Below are 26,042 nucleotides of genomic sequence, written 5' to 3'. Positions count from 1 at the left end.
TGTAGATCAGGGTATTGACTCCATCGGGAACACCTCTTCCTATGCGTTCATCAAAGATAGGGTTTTCATCCTCATCTTTTTGAACAGCATGTTTAATATTTTCCTTGGAAGCTTCTGTCAAGCAGTTGTTCCACCAAAGTAACAGTTTTCCAGTGAATCCTAAAACAATGAGCTCTACAACCTCAGTATTTGGAATACCATCATTTAGATAGTTATTGGCTACCATGGTTATATGCTGGATTTTGTTTTGGATTTCTTGTTCGGATAAACCATCTATGTTCCATTCATAGAGTTTACCACTAGAAACTGTGAACTGCATGGATCTTTCCTCATATTGGAGGTCAGGTGGTGTTGGTTTGGGATACCAATTCTTGGTAAGGCTGGTTGGGGTTACCTTTGGTTGGTAAAGCCTTTTCACCTGTAAGCCACGAAATTGGTCTTCTATATGTTCTATCTCCTTTTCAGTTTCTGAGGAGGTTCTGTTAGAACTATTAGAAGCTGTATGAGCATGCAAGGTTTCTAGTCTTGGGTTCCTACTGGTTGTGGTGTGATCTGGTGAAGGGGTGATTGGTTCCTTTTTCACGAGATCTTCAAACTTTTGAGCTACTATCTGTAAGGCTGTTTGATCCTTAGGTTTGAGGCTAGTTTGTCTAGATGTGGGAAGCTTGACTAAAGGTTTTTCTAGAGTTTGGATTGGTTTGCTAGGGTTTCCTGGCTGGAGGAAAACATCTCAAAATCCAGAGCCAAGCCAACAAGAGCAAAGCCAAGTACGAAATAGGGAATTTTTGTACCCAATATGGCTTACCTTCAATCATCCCAAAAAGAAAATCCAAACACAGAGGTGAAGAACCCTCTGAAAAATCCCATAAGAAGAAAACTACCTCCAAACATTATAGAAAACAGAAGTTCAAGAATAATGATTTCTATAAGAAAGGTAGGTCCAGCTCCACAAGTAAATTCACACCCAAAGCATCAGGAACATGTTTTAAGTGTGGAAAGAAAGGTCATTTCCAGAAAGAATGTAAAGCTAAGGCCAAAATCCTTATCAATACCCTCATTAGTGACCAAACCAGCAAGGATGAAATCTTCAAACTCTTAGAACTCGATCACCCAAGTAGTGAGTCCAGCGATCAAGAGAAACACCAGTTATTTAGAACATCCTCTGAAACCTCTAGAGTATCTTCTAGTACATTTGATAATTCTTTGAGTCCTTATCAACCTCATAAATTATCATCTCATCACATTGCACATAAAAGCATTTGCCCCATGACATCTCATGATTTTAACAAATATGTTTTCAAAAATAATCATTTTGTTAATACATGGCAGGAAGAAAAGCAAATAACTTTTCATACTAGCCCCACTAGTAAGTGGAAAATGGCTTCTTCAAGCAGGAACAAAGGAAAAGCCCCTGTTCAGGGTTCTCCTTCTCAAAAGCATTAAGGCGCTTCTTCTGGATCAGAACCCAGGGAAGTAACATCCCTTCTAGAACATGTTCCGCTTCAAATAACATTTTCAGGTGGTAATATGAATATCACTTTGCATGAAGTTTTATCCAGGAATTTCCAATTTACAAATGGAGTATATACAGGACTTCCACCCTCCATCAAAATTGTCCTCGATAACCTTCAAAGAGCCTTTACCCAAAACAACACTCGCCTTTTTCAGAGAACCCTTAGAGCACTAGAAATACACCTAGTAAACCTTGAGGCAGAAATTGAATTAAGACGAATGTCTATTAGTCAACTCTTTGACAAAGAGGATATCCATTCAATGGATAAATCGACTATTATGGGCACTGATTATGCTAGGTTAAGTCTTAAGACTCAAAACCAGCTAAGAAGTGCTATTGTCAACTTGCCTTCCGATATACAAGCACGTATCTTGGACAGCAAGGCTATGTCTGAATCATGTGACCAATGGTTCAAACATTTCAAAATTATGGTCATCACTCATTTTCCAGTCTACGGTGAAGAATCAGAAGATGCTGATACTGCCTTCATCCTATCAACCTGGGAAAAATACTTTGGAAGCAGCCACAGGGTCTATGAAAAGAAACATCCCTTCCCCGGCCTAATAATCAACTATGAAGATTGGTCTGTGGAAGAAGATCCAAGCTGGCTTTCACAAATGTTTGAGTATGGTTTTGTCAGGTTCATTTGGCTAACAAGCCATGACCAGATCAACCAGTTCCCTCAGATCGTCCGTCAGGTTGTCTCCAAAATCAAGAGTCCATTTGTCTCCATCAGATGCTGGAGTACCCTCCCACAATGGGACAGAAACAATTGGATGACTGTCCAACCTGCGCACCATCTTGTACTCATCAATGGATACACCCATAATGGCCCCTGGTATGAAGGAGACTCTTATCTCCACAATGAAGATCCCGAAACTCTTGCAAATTGTTGGAGAGGTTACTTCAACAATGAGATTATAGATGTTACCAGCGAGTTATGGTAAAATTATCACTTTGTTGGAAATACTGGCAGAATTTCAGTATTCACCACCAGGCCATACACTGATGCCCTTCATACTGATAGAATTGATTACATTGAGCCCGGACAGTTAGTTCTGCAGCAAGCAGATTATGAACCTATCTTGTACTGTGGCTTCTGTGATAAATATGCCAAATACCATGAGCACAATTGTGACTATGACCCTCCGTGGGATCCTTATGATGGATACCCATCCGGCTATGAAACTGATTAAGGCTTCCAAAACAGCTCCCGGACGCTCCAGAACAGCTCTAGGACCCCCAGAATAGCTCAAGAACCACCTTTGCAAAAACCGGTTACTATTCCAGGAACAGTACCCGCAGTAGCAGAGTTACCAACAGAGCACTATTCACTGCACAGTCCAGAACACTATGCAGAGTTACTATTTCAGAAAAGTAAGGGGACAAAACACTGTTCATAAACAGTGACCAGTTACTGTTCACTCAACAGTGCCCTGACAGAATCATTGAAGTTACTGTTTACTTTCGGCTGAAAAGATATTCACCTGAAGGTAAAAGCATTTCACCTTCCGTGATTCCCGCAGTCTCCTGTTCTGATCCAAGGCTCCCTCCAGCTATAAAAGGCACCCTTGGCCTCAGTCTTCAGCAGGCTTAATTTTTAGAATTACCTCAGAGCTCTTCTTACTTTGTAAACCAGAATGGCTCTCTTCTCCTCTCCTCTCCTAGTTTACACTTGTACTAGAACTACACTTGTAACCTATTTATGCTTTCGCCCCCAGTGCCCACTGAATGACACCCTTTTGTCGTAACTTACCCCCATTTGGTATCAGAGCCAAGTTCGTTGGCCGATCGTAAGTGTTTGTAAGTTACTGTAATTATTTTGAAAGTTAATCAAGTTGGCCGGTTCAACCGCCATAGTTATCCATTATTTTGTGGTTATACATTACTTTGAAGTATGTTATCTCTAACAAACATTATTTTGTTTTACATCTATTTTCTGATAGCACTTCCACTCCCATATGTTGCATTCTTCATCTACTACTTCATCTTAGTCGGTCTTTACTGTTCTTTCTTTTGGTGGTAGGCTGAGCCTCCCGTTCATTCAAATTGTTTATTATTTTGTGATTACCTGTTTAAGCTAATCCTTTGCTTCCCAGTTATCTTTTCCTTCTTGTCTTTGTTTCTTTCCAAAATTTGTTGCAGATGTGTACTAAGCCAAGTTCTGTGAGGAGATGTTATCCAGTGGTTGACTCTATAGGCTTCTCTTTTAACTCTGTTCTGTTCAAAATTAAATTCCTTTTCGAGCATATCCATATCAGGAATGAATTCTTTTGTCAACATTAGGAGCTGATGGTCATATTCAGTTTCTTGCTGAATAGGATTTCTAAAATCAGATCCTGATGGTGAAGGAGGCTTAAGACTGTCCTGACTATTGCTGTCTTCTTCTTGATCAGCAACTGAGTCTTGCTTGGCTGTGTAACAAGGGGTGCTAACCTGGGAATGGTCTTTAACACCTTGAAACTGTGGACATAAGGCTCTTCTAGATGTAGGAAAGGGAGCTCGTGTTCTAGACGAACTATACTGGGATGCAGGTCTATCTTTAAGGAGGATAGTTGGCTGCCTAAGGGGTTGGCGTAGATCTACGGATCTAGACCTTGGTTCCTGGTATGTTTCCTGGTGCAGATCTAATGAGGATCTGGGCCTGGGCTCATCATACTCTAAGGGTAACCTAAACCTAGACTGGTCAAAGCTAAGTCTAACCGTTCATACATACATATATGAAAAACGTAATTTATATATTCTATATATATGTATGATATTGTTGTTGAATGCAAAATATATTATATATTTTATCCCATAAAACTTATAAAAATAAAAAATAGTTTTAAATAACATATGATTTTACATTATATTCTTATAAAATAATTATATTACATTTTTCCCTCTAACTCTTCCCTTATAAAATAATTATGGGACGTGGAGCCATTCTTCTGGACAGTGGGGTTTTGGTCTTCTTGTAAACAACTTAGAGATCTGCACTGCAAGGTGCAAAGCCTCATCAATGGGAAATTTAGCTGTAGAGAGGTCTTTTATGGGCTACTAGAATTTTTCCTCGTCTAGAGTTTAAAAGGGAGTGCCATAGATTGTGCTGACTTAATTTTGGTCTATTTGCTAGTAGTTCTCTAACAGTTTTGTATTTTTATTTATTTTTTATTTTTTATTTTTTAATGATGAGATGTACTTTAACGGTTGAGTCCACAAAATATTGGGCAATATTTCTCTCAAAATTAGTTTTGAAAAAAAACCCTTTAAACTCCTCCTAACAATGAAATTTGAAAATTTAACTATTGGATTGCATTTTCTTTATGTTCTTAACAAGCATGTTAAATTCTGTTCAAATCAAATGTCATTTACTATTGATTAATAAACCCATTTTTACGTATAATTTTATAATAAAAAAAATTGAAATTTAAATATTTAATTGATGATATAACTATTGATTTTTGATATTCGTGAAATTTTGTAAGTATGAAGAATATAATAAAAACATGTCATCCAACGATTAGATTTTCAAAATTCACTTCTAACCTTTTTCTACCGTGTTTCTCACTGGCCTTATTTTTATTTATTGAATCAATCGGTAACATTATATGATTGTATCATAATTCATAAACATGCAATGAATTAATCTTATTTGCACAAGAATTTTACAAAGTTTGTACAATCATAATTGTCTAATAATGTATTCCTCTCAATAATAATAATAATAATAATTATTGTCTAATGTATACGAGCTGCTTACCTTATTAACTTGCTTGCACAAATCCCATTACTCTAAAATTATATTATCGTTCCAAGGCATAGTGTAAACACTAAGGGGCTGTTTGGCTTCACTTTTTTGATCACTCAATTTCCATCACTCATCACTTAATTTTTCACACCCGTTTGATATCATCACCCAATTTCCATCATTCAATATTTTTCACACTATTTGTGGGCCCATAACTGTCAGCCGGTGCAACTCTTTTTTTTTTTTTTTTTTCCTGTACCCAAACTCACCGAAGCTAAAAAAAAAAAAAACCGAACTGAAGACCGAACCAGTGAAAAAAAAAAAAAAAAAAAAAAAACTCAAAAGGTGGTCAAAAGTTGCAGCTGTGAGTCTCTCCATGTGTGCTTATTTACGGAAATGCTATTGAGTTATGAGTTATGGAAACTGAAAACAGCCAAAATGTGTTTTCAGTTTCCATAACTCATAACTAAAAAATTAGAGAATTGAGTGATGGAAACAGAGTTATCGTTTGCCAAACAACCTTTTTGCTATGGGTCCCACCATTTTTGAGTTATGAGTTATGAGTTATGAAAATTGAGAATTGAGTTATCAAAATTTGCAATCCAAACAGCCTCTAAATTTCAAGTTTGAAAATCAAACAATCGAAATAGTTTCACAAATGCATTGAGCCTCGAACTCTTGCATTGATTCCATGGAGTTTCCAGCCCATCTCCATGGAATCAAAGATCATAAAACAGAACGATCACGTTATAGCTCAGAATGATCACTATAAGGATAGGTAAAAATAATAGTCTAATTGTCAGGAGACCCAGGACTAAACATGTGCTCCTGTGTTGCTGTAGCTAGAGCCTGATATGTTACTTTTCCCTTCGATCACCATTACATTCTAGGTCCATTACCTTAAGCCCGAAGAGTCATAGAGGTCTTAGATGTTGCTCTTTAAAGGCCCATAAATGGTATTGATTCTGAATAGCCCCATAAACGTGTCTAGTAGAGGTTTTTGGATTGGAAGGGCAAAAATCAGAAGTATTGAGACCTAGAATATAGGTTTGCCCCAGCCCATTTGTTTTCAACCTAAGAGATATTTTGCATTTCTCTTGAATCTTTTGATAAATATGATAAAATTTGGACCTACAATATTTCTTCTATGAAAATTGCTTTAAATTATCAAACCAAGACATCAGTGATTTTTTTTTTTTTTTTTGATAAAGCTTGATTCATGATCTTTTATTTGACAATAAAAAAGTTTATTGGTTGAGTTAATTAGAATCTACCGTTCTTTTAATCTTAAATCTTAAGAATAATTTCCTTATTGCTAGTGGTGCTATTAAGAATTAGGTTGCAAGTCCCTCTATATTAAATATACTATGGTAGAGATAGTTAGATCCCCAAAAGAACATTCTTATACAATAGTGGCTTTCTTTTTCTATAATTAATTGGGATAAGGAGATTTGAATCTTGGACTTTTCTGTAGAAAACAGTGGTACGTATTAATTGAGTTATACGACTTTTGATCAAGATAAGGTGAACATTTATTGACACTATAAATGAACTTGGACTCATTCTTCCAAGGATACTGTGAGAGGATGGGGGAAAGAGAAAGAAAATAAGGTTGAAATATGGTTTTTCTCCGCCAATTCAGTAGTCCAATTAGTTACATGACCGACATTTATAGATCACTCATCCCTGGATATAGATATTGTTGAGCATTTGCTGACCAACGTTATGAACATCATTAATGATTTCCTGGAAAAAAGAAAAATTCAAAAACAAAAACAAAAACTCTTCCTGACTTTTTGCAAGAAATAGACATTTTGACTCATTGCAGCTTCAACAACCTGTAAAATGTGAAGCATAAAATGCATGAGTGCCTCAAAGAATGAATAGTGTTCGGACTATTCAGGCTAGGTCACCCACACTTGAGCTAAGTTCTTAAGCCCAACTTTGACAAATTATGAGATTCGTTTCATATGTGTGTGGACATGATTCAATTTTAAGTTTCTTGTTTGAAGACAAAAGACTTTATATATTTAGTTAATTAAACCCACACATCAATGATTATATATATTTATATATAGAGGGAGAGGTTCAAGTTACACTTGGTGTACTCTAAGCAATGTTAATGAATTTATATTTTAAAAATTCCACCGTTGGATTACATATTCTATATGTTCTCAACATGCATGCCAATTTTCATACCAATCAAATATTTTTACAATTTCATCCATTAATTCATATTTATGCATTATTTTAAATTACAAAAACTTGAATTTATACAATTGATAGATGATATGACTATTGAATTTTCATAAATTTATATAATATGAATTTTCATAAATTCATATTATATGCTTATATATATATATATATATATATATTTATATGTGGGGTATTTTACCCCGCAAGCTTATTGTCCTCTTTAGGGAGCCAAGCCCGCAAGGTTTTGTCATGAAGGGGTGGGAGCTAAGGATTAGCCTTGCTATGTCCTCAGTCCCACATCGCCTAAGTGTGCGCCCCACTCATGGTTTATAAGCCCTTGGAGCAACCATGAGTGTACCATTACTCAGCACATGTAAAAGTGAAGAAAAATCAAACACAAATACACACCTTAGCAAATTATGGTTTTTTTCTTTAAACAAAAAATCATAGGTGATAAGTTGTTATTGATTCTAATTTGAATCTATAACCTAAATTTTGCCTAATTATAAAAACCAATAACAATCCACCACTTAGGATTTAATTTGAAAATGTTGTAAATATAACATTTCTCTTAAAATAATACCAAAATCCGAAAAACCAAACAGTCAAGTTGACGGGTTTCATATTATATATATATATATATATATATAAATCAACCCTAAGCATCGCCTCAAAAGCAACAACTATACCCACGCCTACTAATCAAACCTTTCACATGTTCAGCTCGAATCCCACCGTAACTGTAACTGTAACTATGTTTTGAATGTTGTGGATATAGATATATATGTGTTGAATGTTGTTTATTTGAACTCTTTTTATGGGTGTTTATTTTATTTTAACTCTTTTGTTCGTATTTTAAATAATATTTTATTGTTTTTAAAATAATTTTAGATATATTTCCCATAAGATTGAACATTGTGCTAATATTTATTCTTCTTTTGCAATTTTATTTGAGGTTCTTTTGTTCTATTATGCTTTGTGCAGATTTAATTTTGAAGTGTTTTTTCCTGTAATATGTATAATGTCTAATCTGTTATGCGTGTTTAATTTTTGGTTTTTTGGGTTCTGTTATGTTCGGTGAGATTTAATTGTATGGAACCTGTTTGAAGTTTGAATTTCTCCCATGTAATTGTGATCTTCCAGATGGCGGCATGTAACATATGTGGGCCTAAATCGTGCCCATATGTGCGCTGATGATTTTTTTTTTTTTTTTTTTTAAAGATTTTGGTGCTGAATTTTTTAATACACTCTAGGTTATGGTAGTCTTCCATGGTTTCAATGAAGTGAGAACGAAGCTAGGGAACATTGTTGCTGAGCAACGTTTTCGGGTAATCCTTAAGTTGCACAGAATTGCAACCCGGCAAGCACATACCTGCAGGTACCATTACCTTAAGAAGAGAAGGTGGCCCAGCTAATTGTATATTATTCCCACTAATTCAGCACTCACTCGTTGATTTGGGAAGAGTGAGGAAAATAGACCACGGTTTGTTCTGAAGCTGCTTGTAAATCAAGGCAACGAAGAAAGGAGAGCAACTTACAATGGCTTATATGACAGATTGGATGGCCTGCCTCCTCCTGTGGTGCTGACATCGGCACATGCTCATGATGATGATGATAATGATAATGAGAATCATAAAAACATTTTTGCTTCTTACTTGTGCTAGTGGTGCTTAATACATTTCATTTTTTTTAATCAAAAAAAATATATTAATAGTACAAATCAAAAGAACTCAGATGCACTCTTTCAAGGATAAAGTGAGAAGAGGGAAAAAAGGAAAAGAAGGTGAAAAAATAGTTTTTCTCTGCCAATTCAGTAGTCCAAATTTCTTACATGACTGGAGACTTGTATAGACAATGTTGGGTAACTACTGACCAACAATTTGAACATCAATAAAGATTTTCTGAAAAAAAACTATTACTGACTTTATGGAAGAAATAGACACTTTGGCTCATACACATTTACACCTTCAATAACATGTAAAATGTTAAACATGACAGGCATGAGGGACTTTAGTTGGGGTGGCAAACAAATAGTGTTGGACCATTCAGGCTGGGTCACCCACTCTTGAGCTATGATTTTCAGTCCAACTTTGACAAATTACAGTTGTTTGAATCAATTTGAGATTCTTGCTTACAACAAAAATTTAAACGAAGGGGTTCAAAACTTTAGTCTTGTCCATTTTCAACAACTTGCTGGAGCCAATTTTGGTCAAGTTTGTATCACACAACTTCACCCATTAATAAAACCAATTACCCTTTGTCGGACCCAATTTTGGTCAAGTTTATATCGTACAGCTTGACCTATTAATAAACCCAATTACTACATGTCGGAGCCAGGTCTGGTAAAGTTATATCACATTGCTTGACCTTTTAATAACCCCCAATTCTGATCAGCCATGGGACCAACATAATTTGCTTGCAATAGAATAAAAGCCAAAAAAAAAGGGCCATATCTCGTGATCCTCATCTCAATTTAGCTACACACACTCATAAACACCCAATTTTTTTTTTACATTTCTGTAGCTCTCATATGGGCCATGCATGGGGTCCAACTTCAAAGGACTCTTTTCTAACCTAAACGAACTAGCTAGAAAATACCATTTTTGTCACAAATCTAATATAATAAAAAAAATATGCTAGATCTATATGGTGAAAAAGTTTATGGACACAATTTTTATCTCAATTCTAATATGATCGACTATAAATAAAAAAAAAAAATTATAAATTTATGTAAAAATAAGAAACATCCGCTCATAGTGGAGCTTTATTAGAGAATTGTATTAAAATTTGTGTAATATAAGTATGTAACATATCTCCTCTCTCTCTCTCTCTTTCATTCACATGACATTATACAATTTGTGTTTGAATGTGGTGACATGAAGGCGTGGAAGGCACGTGGAGTATGGGGCCCAAAATGGGACCCATGAGAGAGAGACCCAATGTACGTATAAAAATCAGAAATAGACACTCGTGTGCCATCACTTCCAAACAAAGCCCATCTCTGAGGCTTTGGGCCATGGGCCCCAATTCAAAAACATCACACATCGCTATCGTGTACCCACCTGAAAAAGAATGAATGAAAAGTGACACTTTGTGTATTGGGCCCCACCTTTTCTCTTAGCTTCACCATGGATTAGCTGCCACGTCTCTTCTGATATATGTAACAATGGGCTTTCAGTATGGGGGCCCAGCCCGTCGAGTTTCTGCCATGATTGCTCTCTAGGTTTGCGTGGCACCTTTGATGGGGACACCGGGGCCGTAGATCTGGACTTGTTGTAATCAAAGTGGACACGTGGCGGAAAACTATTGTCGGTTTCATGTACCGTGATGCAGATCGTCGGCTGTAAGAAAAGAAAATATCTTACTTCAAGGACTTGTGTTACACTTGGCGAGTTGTCTATGGTTGTCTTTTTTGTTTTTCTTTAGCTTTGGTGAAAGTGAAATGAGTCATATCTTGCTCCCAAAAACACTTTCTTTCTTTTTTTTTTTTGAAAAGTTTGATAAAAATTAACTTTAGAAATTTGTTAATCAACAATTTATAAAAAAATAAAAAAGTAATTAACTTTAAGTACATATTTTTATATTTTCTATTAAAATAGCATTAAAATTTTTAGGACACCATTAACCAGACCTATATTTTAAATCCAATTTGAAGATTGTGCTATTTTCAAACTGTTAGCCCTATCTTTTTCGTTTAAATTTCATTTTTAGTTTTAAGTATTACTTTTCTTTTTACCTAAAGAAAATTACCATTTTTATAAAGATTTTTTTAAAAACAAAGAAAACAAACAAACAAGGCATCAACAACCCTTTTTGGAAGGGCTTGAGCCTCAAAAACCCCTTTGGAAAGGGAATTTGCATCTTTATTCTTATCTTTATTGATCCACCTAAACAAAAAGAAAAAGTTATAATTAGGATTAACAATGCACTAGGCCTCTAATCTCGTCCACCGATTGCAACAAATCCCATCTAGGCGGATTTGAGGAGTCCATCAGTGCATCGATGAAGTATTTAGATGGCTTGCTTAAACCCTTAACTAATCACTTGATCTGCAACCCATTTCAATGCTAATGGTTTTGTTGTCTTGTGCTAAGCAACTATTAGTAGTCTTCACTCCGAAGCATTAACAAATTCATCATCATTCATCAATGCTTCTTGCTATAACTTCTACGCTTGCTCTCACCTTATTTCATGCAATATCCACATTGAATTTAATCCAAATAATAGCAATAAAGATAGGTAAACTAGTCAACCAAAAGTTGGACCATCTGAATACTTGAGTAAACCTAGAGCTAGCTAATTGAAATTTAAGCCACATTTTGTATCAAAGGAGCCATAAATAGATGGGCTTGTGTTTCCCTTTATGCATTATAGGATACCCCCTTAGACCTTAGTCTTGCATTTCAAAGGAAATGCACCTACGGCTACTCTCCACAATAGTACCTTAAGCCTCTCATTAAGCTCGCTACTCCATAGTTTCCTCCATGAGCTCTTGTTGTGTTGATTACATCTTGATGTTGGTTCATATCGAAGGCAGACTTCGACGAAAAACTGACTCAATTTCTCAACCTAACCTAAAAATTTGTTCAAGGCTGCACACTTTGAGATTTTGAATTTTCTTTATGGCTTTTTTTGACTCCTCACTACAAAAAAGACTTAAATAAGTTTCCACTCGTCCCAACTATAACTCTCTAGAGTGATTAAATTCGAAATTAGCATTTGAATTTTCCTTGATCTTGGGGTAGGTTTGAAGCCCCTCATCTATGAAATTTAAGGATCTTGCAATACATCAATTCCCTACCTGTCCTACCGATAGCATCTATATTTCTCAAATTTTTCTCCGACAATCGTCAACTCCATGCTAGGACCTACGAGCCAGAAATTGATCTACTTCTTTTTCCCTCAATCCACTCAACTTTGCAATACTTAACTTGAAGAATTTTCACCTAAAACCTATCAATCTAACCCATTTTTGCAAGCAAAACTTCATTCATACGTTTGAATTTTCAGAAGCCCAAACCATCTTTCACACAAGGTTGACATAAATTCATCCCATTGATTTTCTTTATTGGATTAGCAAATTTATTAGCCTAAAATGACAAATTTTAAACTTAATGAACTAAAATGACAATTGAGTAAAATTAGCAGGGTAAATTAAATTTTTACTCGTATCATTCCACCAAAACTTTCAAACCATGCCTCCAATAAGGATAGCCTGATCAGTCTAATTTTGTCACTTTATAGGTTGTCATTGTATATAATACTGTAGCTTAGCAGAGCTATTGATGTAATAAGGGCAGCCTAATCAGCCTAAGATAAACAATTACTGCTCCAACTTCAACATAGTACAAAAAGTTTTGGAGCCTACAAACTGGAATCTTTCTTTTCCCCATTTTTTTTGCTAAAACTTCAAATCAGATTTCATCAAAATACGTACTCTATTCTATTACCAATGGTTAAAATTCATGTGGTCCAAACTGAACTTTTCGGTTGTTTATGCAAATATCTGTTCAATTGAACATTGATTAACCCACATTTCACCAAAAAATGTCGTTGTATACAACAATGTCATGATGAATTTTTGGCAGTTCTCATTGGTCTAAGTTTGTATTTCAACTTGAGTCATTGTCTTGAATTTATATGTCTCTGCAAATATTAATAAGGGTCAATACTGATATTTCTCAACTAATTGTCGTATACTCAAGTATTTCTACAAGTAGACAAGAATGCTTGAAATGATATGATCATTAACTTATTGATAAAAATAGTAGAAGTATAGCTCTTTGCTTATTGAGTTATTTTCATATGATTTTTTTTTTTTTTTGGGAAAAGAATGTAGAGATAATATAAGTGTTAGTTTGAATTGCACTGAAAACGTTTTTCAACGTGTTTGCGTTTTAAACAGTGGGTCTTGTGTACTGTTCACGAGATTCACAAGTACAGAATTAGCAAAATTTTCATTAAAACTGGGTCCCACGACACTATTCACATATTTAAAAATTATTTTGCTACAGTATTTTCAGTTTTCAGCAATAAACGGTATCCAAACAAACCCTAAAAAAACGAAAAACAAGAACTTTCATTCTTTTTTTCTTTTTTTGGGTGGGGGGGAGGGATTTAGGATTGGAAAGAATCAAAGAATCTCCATAGTTCCATTATTAATAATGAGCATATACTATTGCTTAAAAAAAATAATAAAAAAAAAACTTTGTCCACAGTATCCTCAATATGTTCTTGAATTAAAAATAAAAAATGCAACATATATTTTAACACAACACAAAAAGGAAATATATTTCTTTTTAAAAGCATTTATCAAGATCATACCTAACTTTGTATTGCAAACAAATTAACAAATATTAAATGCAAAGATGCGTTCATATCCACTCAAACTTTTTTTTTTTGGGCTTGAATATGACCAATGAACATTTGTAATTTGTTCGTTTTTATAAAGACTTATCTTTTTAAAAAATTTAATTAAAAAATTGAATTGATAGACTATGAAGAAGAAGAACAATTTGATTTTGTTGACTTTCTAAATTCCAAATCTCAACGTGTTCTGGCGGCTTGTGTCCAGATCTTGTATTTTTTTAATGCCTCTATTTCTTACCTTTTGGCACTTTTTTCCTCCTAAATTTCGTGAACTTGATTGAAAGCTTGAGGAAAGGTTCCTAGACATCATGAAGACAAAATTATCTTAGCTTTTGTTGTAATTTATGACTCCCAAATGGAGGAAGTTGTATGGTTGGGTGTCAAAGAAAAATGTGGCAGATTGAGTCTACACTCTACCCTCTACAATTAGTTTATTTAGTTTAATAAACAATAAACAATATTCGATTATGATTATTTAGAGATTTTTGAACAATTATTATTTTATCGAGTTTTTAAAATCCTAACCATTTGTTTATATTTAAAGTAAAATGTCTTCTTAAAAAAAAAAAAAAAGGTTAGTTTAATACTCAACATGACCTATATTATGTACATGACATGCGGAACAATTTTAGATGGGTAAATGAAGAAATACAAGGCAATACTATCATCACAATATTTTCATATCATATTAAATTGGTAAGTTGTGATTGATGGGAATATGGACCTATCACTATCATCATTTTTTTTTTCATCCAGTTATTAGAATTTGACAGTTTAATACGTTGTTGTGAAAATTTATATGTTATGAATATAGATTTATCGAGACATAAAACTTGGTCACACTCACACATGCTTCTTTACCGTTGGTTAAAAGGAAAAGACTAATAACTGTTTGGTTTTCGGTGAAATTCAATGGCAAGATTTCATGGATATGAAAAGAAGAATGGCATAAGGGAAGAGGGCCTCGGAAAAGATTGAAAAGAACCTGCACTTGTTATCCTTAGCATAGTTTAGTGATAAAATAATAACATTAGGATTAGTTTAGTGTAGAAGTTAGATCGATTACTGCATTGAGCGAGATGCCTCACCGAGTTTGCATTGCACGAATTGAATTAGTTTAGATAAGTTTTTATGCTTTTGAGTGTTACTTTTTTGTATTTTTTCCCCCTCAATTCCAAACCACAAAGCAAAAGTCATAAAAACTTGGTGAACTTCATCCATCTTAAAAATAAGTAAATTAGATTTTATTATATAATCAAGATTTAAATAATGTTGATTATCACTATTTTTATATCTATTTATGTTGTTGATGATTTGACCAAATCATATTAATTTATTTTGAAAGGTTTGGCTTCTCTCTAGTGCTTTTGTAAACTGGTGTTGATGTAGACACAACATGTGTCCTAAAATGATCATATGTTAACCTTGGGTTTATCAATATACTCTAGTGCACTGGAAATAAATCTCACCCATATTAAAATATACGCTGGGGCGAAACTAGGGGGTTGAGGGGGATAATTCCCCCAGCCCAACCTAAATCTCTCCTCCCTTTTCCTCTCATTTTTTAAAATATTTTTTTAGGTTTTCTCTTTTTCTTTTTCTTTAAAAAAAAATTTTTTTTCTTAAATTTTTTTTTATGTCAAGCTTTATAAAAAAAAAAAAAAAAAGTAGAAACTTTTTCCTATTTTATCACGTTTATTAATGTTAATAAGTTGCTAAAAAAGAGGATTAAAAAAGTAATGAAACAAAAGTCTTTTAAATGAAGATTAAAAAAAGAAAAAACACCCACCCACCCACCCACACATACACACAGAAAAGGACACCCTGAAAGGGTTCAAGAGCTCAAATGCTTTATAAGATAATTTATTATTTTTCATAAAATTAAATAAATAAGGAATATAATTTGAAAATAGCTATATAGTAAACACCATATGTAATTTGATATTGTTTTTAAGTTGAACTCTATAGTTTTTGTGGGGCCCAACAATTCGTGGGCCAATCCCATTTATTCATTGGTGCCTAAGGCCCGAGCCGAGAAGGATTATAGCTCAGGATCATTAAAACAAATACAAAATGGCCTTGGGACACAGCCGAGGACAACTCAGTCCTTGGCACGTCCGAGGTCCCATAAGAAGAAAGGGTAAAAATGGTACAGAAACAACTTGGGAAAAAAAATCTAAAATATCTGCGCCAATGGAAAAGGGTATGCTAGAAAGAATAACGATCAAAGAAAGTTGCCTTTACTGCCATTCAATACTCTGCACCTGACAGAGCCATACTCTCCAGCTTTTACAACCACCCCCAACTATTCTGGGTATGTGCTGATGGGACAAGTATCAGTCTTGGAATGTCGATCCTACACGTGGACGAAGGACAAAAAAACACAGGCTAGTGTAAAAGGAAAGGGGGACAATCAGGACAAGAGGCTGGGAAAAATGGCCAAAAACCAGAGCCTCCCAGCCCGCCTCTAGGAGAAAGACTCCAGGGGCGAAGTCAATTTAATCATGTATGAATACCACGAAAAACCCACCGCCTGGTGACCAAGGCCTAGCCTTTCAAACTCATGCTCTACAAATGATATTATTTGGGTCTTTTTACGAACGAGCCCAACACCGTTACGGTTCGTTACGAATCGTGTCCTTACAATTGGCGTCGTCTGTGGGAAAGGCTTGTGTGTTGGCATAGGCGGTAGGTCGAGAGAGTTCCTTTGTCATTTCTAACAGCTGGTTATAGAGTTCTAGTGTAAAGTTCCGCTAGGGGCTATGATTTTTGACTAGGGGCTACGCTTGATAGTGTCAATCGCATGGATGGTTCTAGGGGCTTGGCCGAGGAGCTAACTCCCCTAAAGCTAAGGTCCCACGCCAAAAAAACTGAGTTTTGGACAGAATCAAGGTATTGTATGGTCCTCGGACTCAAACCTATGGGGAAACCAACTACTTGGATGAGAAAACTAAGTTTTGGACAGAACCAAGGTATTGTATGGCCCTCGGACTCAAATCTATGGGGAAACCAACTACTTGGATGAGAAAACTGAGTTTTGGACAGAACCAAGGTATTGTATGGTCCTCGGACTCAAACCTATGGGGAAACCAACTACTTGGATGAGAAAACTGAGTTTTGGACAGAACCAAGGTATTGTATGGTCCTCGGACTCAAACCTATGGGGAAACCAACTACTTGGATGAGAAAACTGAGTTTTGGACAGAACCAAGGCATTGTATGGTCCTCGGACTCAAACCTATGGGGAAACCAACTACTTGGATGAGAAAACTGAGTTTTGGACAGAACCAAGGTATTGTATGGTCCTCGGACTCAAACCTATGGGGAAACCAACTACTTGGAGGAGAAAACTGAGTTTCGTAAGGTCGGCTACTTAATAAAAATTCTAAGTTACTCAATACTTGGCTTAAATACTGTAAAAGGTTAAAGCCATCAAAAGTGTTAAAAAGAGGGTGAAACGCCCCACTATTCAGCAACCTAGGGGGGCTGTTCATTTTGCGGGTGATATGTCTTCGGATGGTTACTTCCTACCCCGCATCGATCATTCAGTTATCATCTCAGCTATTTTTGGGGTAAGTATCGTTTTCGCAGGTCGGCATCGTTGTGCCAAACAACTCTATTAAAGTTATGGTGATGTCTTTTTCTTAGCAAATATTTTGACCCTAGGTGTCATTGATTCAATGCTATATTATTGTGCCGAACAGCACTCGCAAGTTCATAATAGCACATTTCTCTTTGATAAGGGATTACGGCCCCAAATATTGTACTCTAAGGTCGGCGGTATTGTGCCAGGCCGACTCAGTAAGCTCATCATAATGTCCTTTCTTTTTCTGCCTAATAGGAGTTTCAGCCCTAAGTATCACTTGTTCGATTTAGAATTATTAAGCTGGATTTTTTTTATAAACACAGAGCAGGATCTTTTTATTAACTAGGATTTTGGTCCTAGACGTCGATCAAAGTTTAAAAATAAAAAGAATTCACAAGATTGTATGTCTATTCATTGCGTTATCATTTCGGAAATATAGAGATAGAACATGTGAAGTAAAGTAATAACAATTTTTATTAATATAAAGATGTATTACAACATACAAAGAGGGGCTTAAACAAGCCTCTACAAAAGGTGGATTACCAAAACAATAATAAAAACAAAAAAAAAAACAACAACAATGCAGACAAGTAAACCGTCAGATGCCTTTTTAAACTCGTCTTCGAAGTCCTTCCAAACTCTGCCCCAGTAGCGCCCATATTGAGAGAAGGACCTTCTTCAAAAGAAGATGGAGGAGATGAATGAAAAGAAGGAGGAGAAGAAGAGGGAGAAGATGAAAGGAAAGAAAGAGAAGCAAAAGAGGGAGAAGGAAAAGCACCAAGATGGATCTGGTGGTGGAAAGAAGAAGAAAGAGAGGTAAAAGGAGACACCAGTGAACGAAGAGAGGAAGAAGCAGGGGCACTTAATCCCTGCCTCAGTCCTAATTCCTAACACGCTGGTGTCATGTTAGTTATGCTCATGAGAGAGCGGTTGGTATTGATAATGGGTGACCCCAGCTCAGTCACGCCGAATGTTTGACGTGATGAGCTCCTGCTTCGGATTTTGGCTGAGAGGAGGGTAAAAAGGATTTTGAGTCTCCGCCATCCTTACCCAGACCGGGCCATTTTAAGTTTTGTAAGAATGTGGAGTTTCTGGGAAGGGAATGGTTCTTTCATTATTTGCTCTAATCTCGAGTGTATCACGAGCTAGGATACAACTAGTGAATAAAGTAAACTCTGGAGGAAGCTAAAGGTTTCAGACTTCAGAGGGATTGAAAGGGTCTCTATACGAGAGAAATATCCTCTTGCCTCCCTTCTTATACGAAGGGTGGAACGGAAGGTATTTAATCCGTCCGGATTTCCAAGAAAATTGGTAAACTAGAATGTACCCGTTCCACTTCCCCGCATCGTCAACAAACCATCGAAATTAAATGGTCTCGTAAACGTAAGTCATTAAAGGCGAGTTTTGGACAACCAAACGGCAGGAACGCGTTGTAAATGAATTCAGAGGAATGTTTCGTAGACCGGTACGTTTCCTTGGCAGATAAAGAAACGCCAACGTTAATAAAGAGGCTGAGTTAAACGAGCCATAATAACGGCTAAGTATTACCAAAACCCTCCTCTCTAACCAAGAGGTCGGACAGTAGGGTTTTGAAAGGTTATTGTGGGGCCCAACAATTCGTGGGCTAATCCCATTTATTCATTGGTGCCTAAGGCCCGAGCCGAGAAGGGTTATAGCCCAGATCATTAAAACAAATACAAAATGGCCTTGGGACACAGCCGAGGACGACTCAGTCCTCGGCACGTCCGAGGTCCCATAAGAAGAAAGGGTAAAAATGGTACAGAAACAACTTGGGAAAAAAAATCTAAAATATCTGTGCCAATGGAAAAGGGTATGCTAGAAAGAATAACGACCAGGGAAAGCTGCCTTTACTGCCATTCAATACTTTGCACCTGACAGAGCCATACTCTCCAGCTTTTACAACCACCCCCAACCACTCTGGGTATGGGCTGATGGGACAAGTATCAGTTTTGGAATGTCGATCCTACACGTGGACGAAGGATAAAAAAACACAGGCTAGTATAAAAGGAAAGGGGGACAATCAGGACAAGAGGCTGGGAAAAATGGCCAAAAACCAGAGCCTCTCAGCCCGCTTCTAGGAGAAAGACTCCAGGGGTGAAGTCAACTTAATCATGTATGAACACCACGAAAAACCCACCGCCTGGTGACCAAGGCCTAGCCTTTCAAACCCATGCTCTACAAATGATATTGTTTGGGCCTTTTTACGAACGAGCCCAACACCGTTGCGGTTCGTTACGAATCGTGTCCTTACAGTTTTAGATACACAAATAGTTACAATTTGTTTTAAAGTTATAATTTAATTATTCTATAAGCTTAACAAAAATGAGCATGGTTGTACTTGGGATTTATCTAGTTACTTAAAATCATTACATGAAAATTATAAATGAAATCTTAATAACCAAAAGAATTATAACACAGCTTATTCATATATGAACTCCATAATAAATAAATAATATAAAAAATATGTTTTATTTTTATTTTTATATACCACATAATATTTACATCACTGTCATTTTATCACCTAGATTGGTCTTAAGAATTATATATAAATGTGTATACATTAACCACATTGTGCATAACATATGTGTATCTATATAGGTCTACAATCATATGAAAACAAATATATTGATTGTAATTTTATCCCTCTAAATTCTAAAATTAAATCTAGGCTCGAAGCCAAGTTGTAGACTTGTAGTCATACCTGTGAAGACGTTATTCCATGATCATGATGAGCAGCACGCGCCTCATGGCGTGCCTTGGCATCTGTGTCACCGGCACGATGACCATGCGATCACCAGAAAAATGAATAAAATTTTAAATATTTCATGATATTCCTAGTCCACTCTAACAAATTCAAGAGTTATGAAAAAGTAGGAACATTTTCACGTGAATCACTGAATTGTGACAAACCAATTACACTCGTCCATTTTGAAATCCCTCCTTTTGTAGATGTATTCCTGACATGGTGCAATGCATATTCTATCATATAAAATAAAATATTACAAAGATCGTATCTTAAGGGAGACATTTTCAACCAAATTTTTCCATTGGCAAACTGAGTTGTATCAGCTAAGATATTCTGTAACAGACGCAATCTCATTGAATAAACAATCCTTGGATTTGAAAAAAAAAACAAAGATTGAATTGTTTAGAACTCAAAAACCAAAGCTGTCAACATCCTCAACAAGCTATAGGGGCCTCAAAAGTCCTCCCTAATATATGAACTTATTGAAGATGAACCATACCGAATTCTTGACTTTTCTTTTTTGAGTATTCACTATCCTTTTCATACATATATTTTTCAATTACTTTGCTATGATTCAAATGGGTTTGTCACGCTGTTATAAAAAATTGCACATTTTCTGGACTTTACTTCCTAAACATGAATGTTCATGTCATTTCTTGCTGTAATTAAATTCCATTTTATTATATGCTTTATGAAAATATTGTCAATGTGATACATATTAAAACCCTGCATGCTCCAATAGTTGAACATGCATTAAAGTTCATTAGTGGAGCATATATAATAATAAGCAAGCCCACCACCATTTATACATGAATTACTGTATTAAAAATCTGTTGTTTATCCCACATTGGTTATGTGTGTCTAATGTCCGTTATTTATAACCTCAGTCTACAACTACAAAAGTTAAACCCTTTTGTAGTTGTGTTTTGGTTATGTAATGCATTCTAAACTCGGTTTAAAACACTATTGTTATTTTCATGTGTGTTCTAATAAATAATCCAGTTTAAAACACTATTGTTATTTACGTGTGTATTTTAATAAATATTACTGTAACTAGAACAGGGAAAGAAACACAGCACAAATCAAATGTCATGATGTTATACTTTATATTATGCAAACTGAAAACTACTGTAAAAAAATAATTTTTAAATCATATAACACTGTTGTTGTGTTTGTTGGAGGTTGACTTAGTTCATGAACAGTGTCATGAGACCAACCAAAAAAACATAAAACGCGTGTTCATTCCTAGACATAAAACGCGTGTTCATTCCTAGATTGCCACAATCTAAACACACGCTAAATATGATACATTAGTATTATTTTAACAATATTAAGAAATTTATAATGACTCTAGCATCCCTTTATATATATTTTTTAATTATTTTGTTGTGTTGGGTCATATCGGTTTGTAAATCATATACAGTGAAATTTGAAATTTGTAATCATTAACATCTCTTAATTACATTTTTGTGATTGATTCCGTGTGATACTTAAGTTCCTAAGGCTTTTTATAGTGATTGATGACATCATTAGGATAGGCCATGTGTTTGATTGTTGAGGAATTTACAATTCAAAGCAAAAAACGAGCCAACATCAAGTCTTGTATTTGGCTTGTATTCTAAAAAAAAGTAAAATTGTGCTCCAGTACCTCACAAATTTTTGTGATGATACTGTAACCCAATTGTAAAAAGAGATAATATTTTTTTTATTCAATTCTCTCTCCTCCCACTCTCTCTCACGTCTCAATCTCTGTCTCTCTGCATGCTGGCTTTTATTTATGTTTTGTAATATATTATTTTTTGTGTAAATATATTATTTTAATATATTATATTATAAGATAAAAGTGAAGATGTTAAAAATATTGTAAAATTATATAATATAATTAATAAAGTAACTTTTTAAAATAATATTAAGAGCATCCACAACTGTTAAGGTAACAAGGTAACAAATGTGGTTCACTGTGGTTGGTGTAGCATATAATAATTGAGAAGAAAGAACTTTTATTCAAAGAAACAACGGCAAACACAAGGACATGGTAATTGGATTTTATTGCTCGTTAACCATAATTACAACTGAAAACTTAAAACATTGCAATTACTACCTAGAAGCTAATGTGACATATGATATAGCTCAGTAGTTCCAGAAACAAAAGGGCTGATCTTCCATTGGGATTACAAAATTACAAAAACTCACAGGCTGGTCATCGTTATAGCCATCTTCAATTTTTGGAAAGTATGTTTGGGGCAGGAGGATCTTGCTGTGATTATCTTCTTCATCTTGTGAGAAATCAGACTGGTCTGGTTCACAGACATGAGATGAATCCGCGGGCTCTAACAATGAAGAATGGTTCCCATCGGTGTAATGTGGGCTATCAGAGTCAAAGACATCACTTTTGGCTGAACTAGCATCTTCTTGTTTACACACCAATATTGGCACATTGGACACATTTTCAGAAACTGCATTTGAAATTGGTTCTTGGGTTGGTTCTGTATTTGATGACTTTATGGCATCAAGTGGTTCCACATTTTCTTTTCCTTTCTCTCTAATGAGCAATTTGTCCTTCAAGGAGTTTATCTGTTGCACATTAAACAGTGAATCAGAATTCCATCTTTAGGATGTAGCTCAGATCAAACTAAAGAATAACACAACAGATTTTTAACTTTTTAAATGAGAGATAGTGGAAACAGGGCTCGAAATCAGGACTATCTAATCTGATATCATGATAAATTACCAATAATATTAAAAAGCTTAAACGGTCAAGAAATGATGAATTTAATCATTGTTAATTCCAATTAAGAGTTACCTCACTTCTCAAGCCTTCCTTCTCCTTGAGTAGATTGTCATAGTCAATCTTGAGCTTATCATAGCTAGTTTTCAAGGAGTCATAGTCCTTTTCAAGTTGTTTAGTCTTATACCGAGCCCGCCGATTTTGAAACCATATGGCAACTTGCCGAGGCTGCAAACCAAGTTCCTTTGCAAGTTGGATCTTCCTGTCTGGTTCAAGCTTGTTTTCCACCTCAAAATTCTTCTCAAGAAACTGAACTTGATCCACTGCAAGCCGCCTTTTCTTTCCTGGTTGATGAAAGCACCCATCATAATCTTCATCAACATTTTCATCTTTATCTAGCTGTTGGAAAAATGGCCTAGCTGTGGTGTCTCCTCCATTGACATTCTCAAAATTAGCGATTGATTTTGAAGCTGAATAAAAAGGCACCCGAAGTTAGATGGTCATAAAAAAATTTCGAATTACTTTGTTTTTCTTCTGATATTTGTTACATTATATGTCAAATTCACAGATGGGTATCCCAAAGTATATTAGGTACTTCTCATTTAATGTTTTGCCACATAAAAAAAAAGGAAAGAATTTGATGCGCTATCCCACTTTGTTTCATTTTCGAATGATAAATAAAGCAAATGAAATTAATAACCTCAGCATCTACTACTAACACTAAATATGATCAACCAGGACTAGTCCCAGAAATATTGTATACAGATCAACCACACCCAGAGCAAATTCTCACGAAATAAATGCAAGATACTAAGAAAGCTTCAACCTTTACTTCTGAATATGTAAGATAAAAATGGCTAATCTTTCAGCAACCAAAATAATCAAACACATATTCGAATTTTACCAAAGAATCCAAATATACACACACAGATTAATGTGAGACACTATGAAAGCTTCAACCTTTACTTCTCAATATGTACGATAAAAAAAAGGTTACTCTTTCAGCAACCAAAATGATCAAACACATATTAGAATTTCACCAAAGAAACCAAACATACACACAGAGATTAATGTGAGACACTATGAAAGCTTTAGCCTCTACTTCTCAATATGTAAGATCAAAAAAGGTTACTCTTTCATCAACCAAAACAATCAAACACATATTTGAATTTCACCAAAGAAACCAAATAACAGAGATAAAAGGCAGAATCGAATACAATGAAAAATAGTAAACAATCAAAGACCAACAAATATGAACTCCCAGAATCAAAAGTAACCAATCAACCAAGACAAACCCATTAGTAAATATTCCCAGAGATTGTTAAAACTCAAACAAAAAATAAGCAACAAACACAAAGCAAAGGAGCTGATAATAGCTCAGATGGCCTAAAAGCCAAAGGCAAAAACTACACCAAAAGTTGAGAAAATTACCATGAAAAGAAGGCTCAGAGCTGGGAATCCAGAGAGGCTCAAGAACCTCAGAAGAACAAGGAAGCCTTTCGTTTTGAAGTAAAACGCTCATGTTTGAAGCACCTCCATAGACCTTACTACCAGCCATAGCTTTGCGTTTTTGTGTGTTAATCTTTTACTTTTTTCCCGTTCTGTAATAAAAATCCCACAGGTACTTTAAACGGTCATATTCTAGAAAGAAAAAGCAACAACCTTTGACATTTTTTCTGAGGAGGATCAATGTAATGTGGGAAGTTTAAGAGCTGTGAGAGCTTACACCCATCACTATGTAGTAATTTTAGTGTGTCAGAGAAGTAGATAATTTTTTAGCAGAGATTGAAGAAACTCTGGTTTGTGTGTATGTGTGTGAAAGAGGCAGAGTATATTGTTTGTGATGGGAGAGCTCAAAAGTGAGAAACTTTATGGAGAGCGAGAGAGAGAGAGAGAGAGAGAGAGAGAGCAAGCGAGAGACAGCGAGAGATTCTTCTCTCTGGGGTGGAGAGCTTTCATGGGGTTATAACTATAAGGAGCTGGGTGAAAAGACAGGAGGTTTTCTTTTCTGCTTGGAAGAGTGGACAGGCTAAACTTGAAGTTACTTTAATGTCCTTGGTAATATATATATATATTTTTTTAGAAAGAAAAAAAGAGTTTTTTTTTTGTTTTTTTGTTTTGGAGAAGTAAAAATAAAACTTAATACTAAAGGTTAGACTTTTGTTAATGGGAGGTTTTAGGTTTCAAAGGATTTCACATACATTAAGAAATAACAAAGTTTAATACTAAAAGGTTAGACTAGGCTGAGAAAGTGATTCGATTGTATTTTAAAATTATATCTTAACTAGTGTCTTTTGACGCTATTAATAAGACTCTAAATAAAAATACTCATGTTTTTTCTTGTTTTATTAGGCCAATATAAAATAATTTGATACTAACAAGTTATACTTTTTAGGTTGAAAGTGGTTCGACTGCATTATAAAATTATATCTTAATAAGTGTGTTTTGGCGTTATTAATAAGACTCTAAATATAAACATGTATGTCTTTTTCTTATTTGATTAGGTCAATATAAAATAATTTGATACTAAATTATTAGACTTTTTAGGTTGTAAGTAGTTCAATTACATTATAAAATTATATCTTAACGAGTATACTTTGTCGTTATTAATAAGACTCTAAATAAAAACACTCATGTCTTTTTCTTATTTTATTAGGCCAATATAAAATAAGTAAGTAATCATCAACAATGTCTTTATATATATATATATATATATATATAAATGTTATTATTTTGGTTAAGTGATGGTTGAGAGGATAAGCTGATTACTATGTGACCATCAAAAAAAAAAAAAAAAAACCAAATTACTTGAATCATGCTTTCTCGAGGAGAGAGTGATGACTGATGAGTAATACAACCCTTTCTCCTTATCATCTTCTCTTTTTCTTTTTCTTTTTAATGGTTGGGTTTGAATTACATTCATTATAATTTTAATCAATAAATGATTATACTATTTAATAACTTTTTATTTAATGTTTTTTTATAAATCCATTGTTGAATTATTTTGTCTCTTCATACTTTACAATTACACGCATGAAATATATTAAAACAATTATAGATAAATAACTATCTCATCTATAAAATGATAAAAATTTCAAGTTTTTTGAACTTTAAACTTGTATACAAAGCATGAGTTTATGGATTAAT

At 34.8% G+C, this 26,042-nt stretch overlaps 1 protein-coding gene across 1 annotated transcript; it reads right to left on the bottom strand.

The window, feature by feature from the left end:
* Positions 1-22,181: 22,181 nt before the first annotated feature.
* On the bottom strand, positions 22,182-24,868 carry LOC115982912 (homeobox-leucine zipper protein ATHB-54-like). The gene is made up of 3 exons (XM_031105667.1): positions 24,327-24,868; positions 22,971-23,365; positions 22,182-22,741 (listed from the first exon to the last, which is right to left on the bottom strand). Exons 1-3 carry the CDS (start codon positions 24,451-24,453, stop codon positions 22,298-22,300), a joined length of 966 nt encoding a protein of 321 aa, XP_030961527.1. The 5' UTR covers positions 24,454-24,868; the 3' UTR covers positions 22,182-22,297.
* Positions 24,869-26,042: the final 1,174 nt, after the last annotated feature.

This window comes from Quercus lobata, chromosome 3, assembly GCF_001633185.2.
Source record: "Quercus lobata isolate SW786 chromosome 3, ValleyOak3.0 Primary Assembly, whole genome shotgun sequence".
Lineage (NCBI taxonomy): Eukaryota > Viridiplantae > Streptophyta > Magnoliopsida > Fagales > Fagaceae > Quercus > Quercus lobata.
The sequence above is the reverse complement of the archived record's forward strand: the minus strand, read 5'-3'. Positions and strand labels throughout refer to the sequence as shown.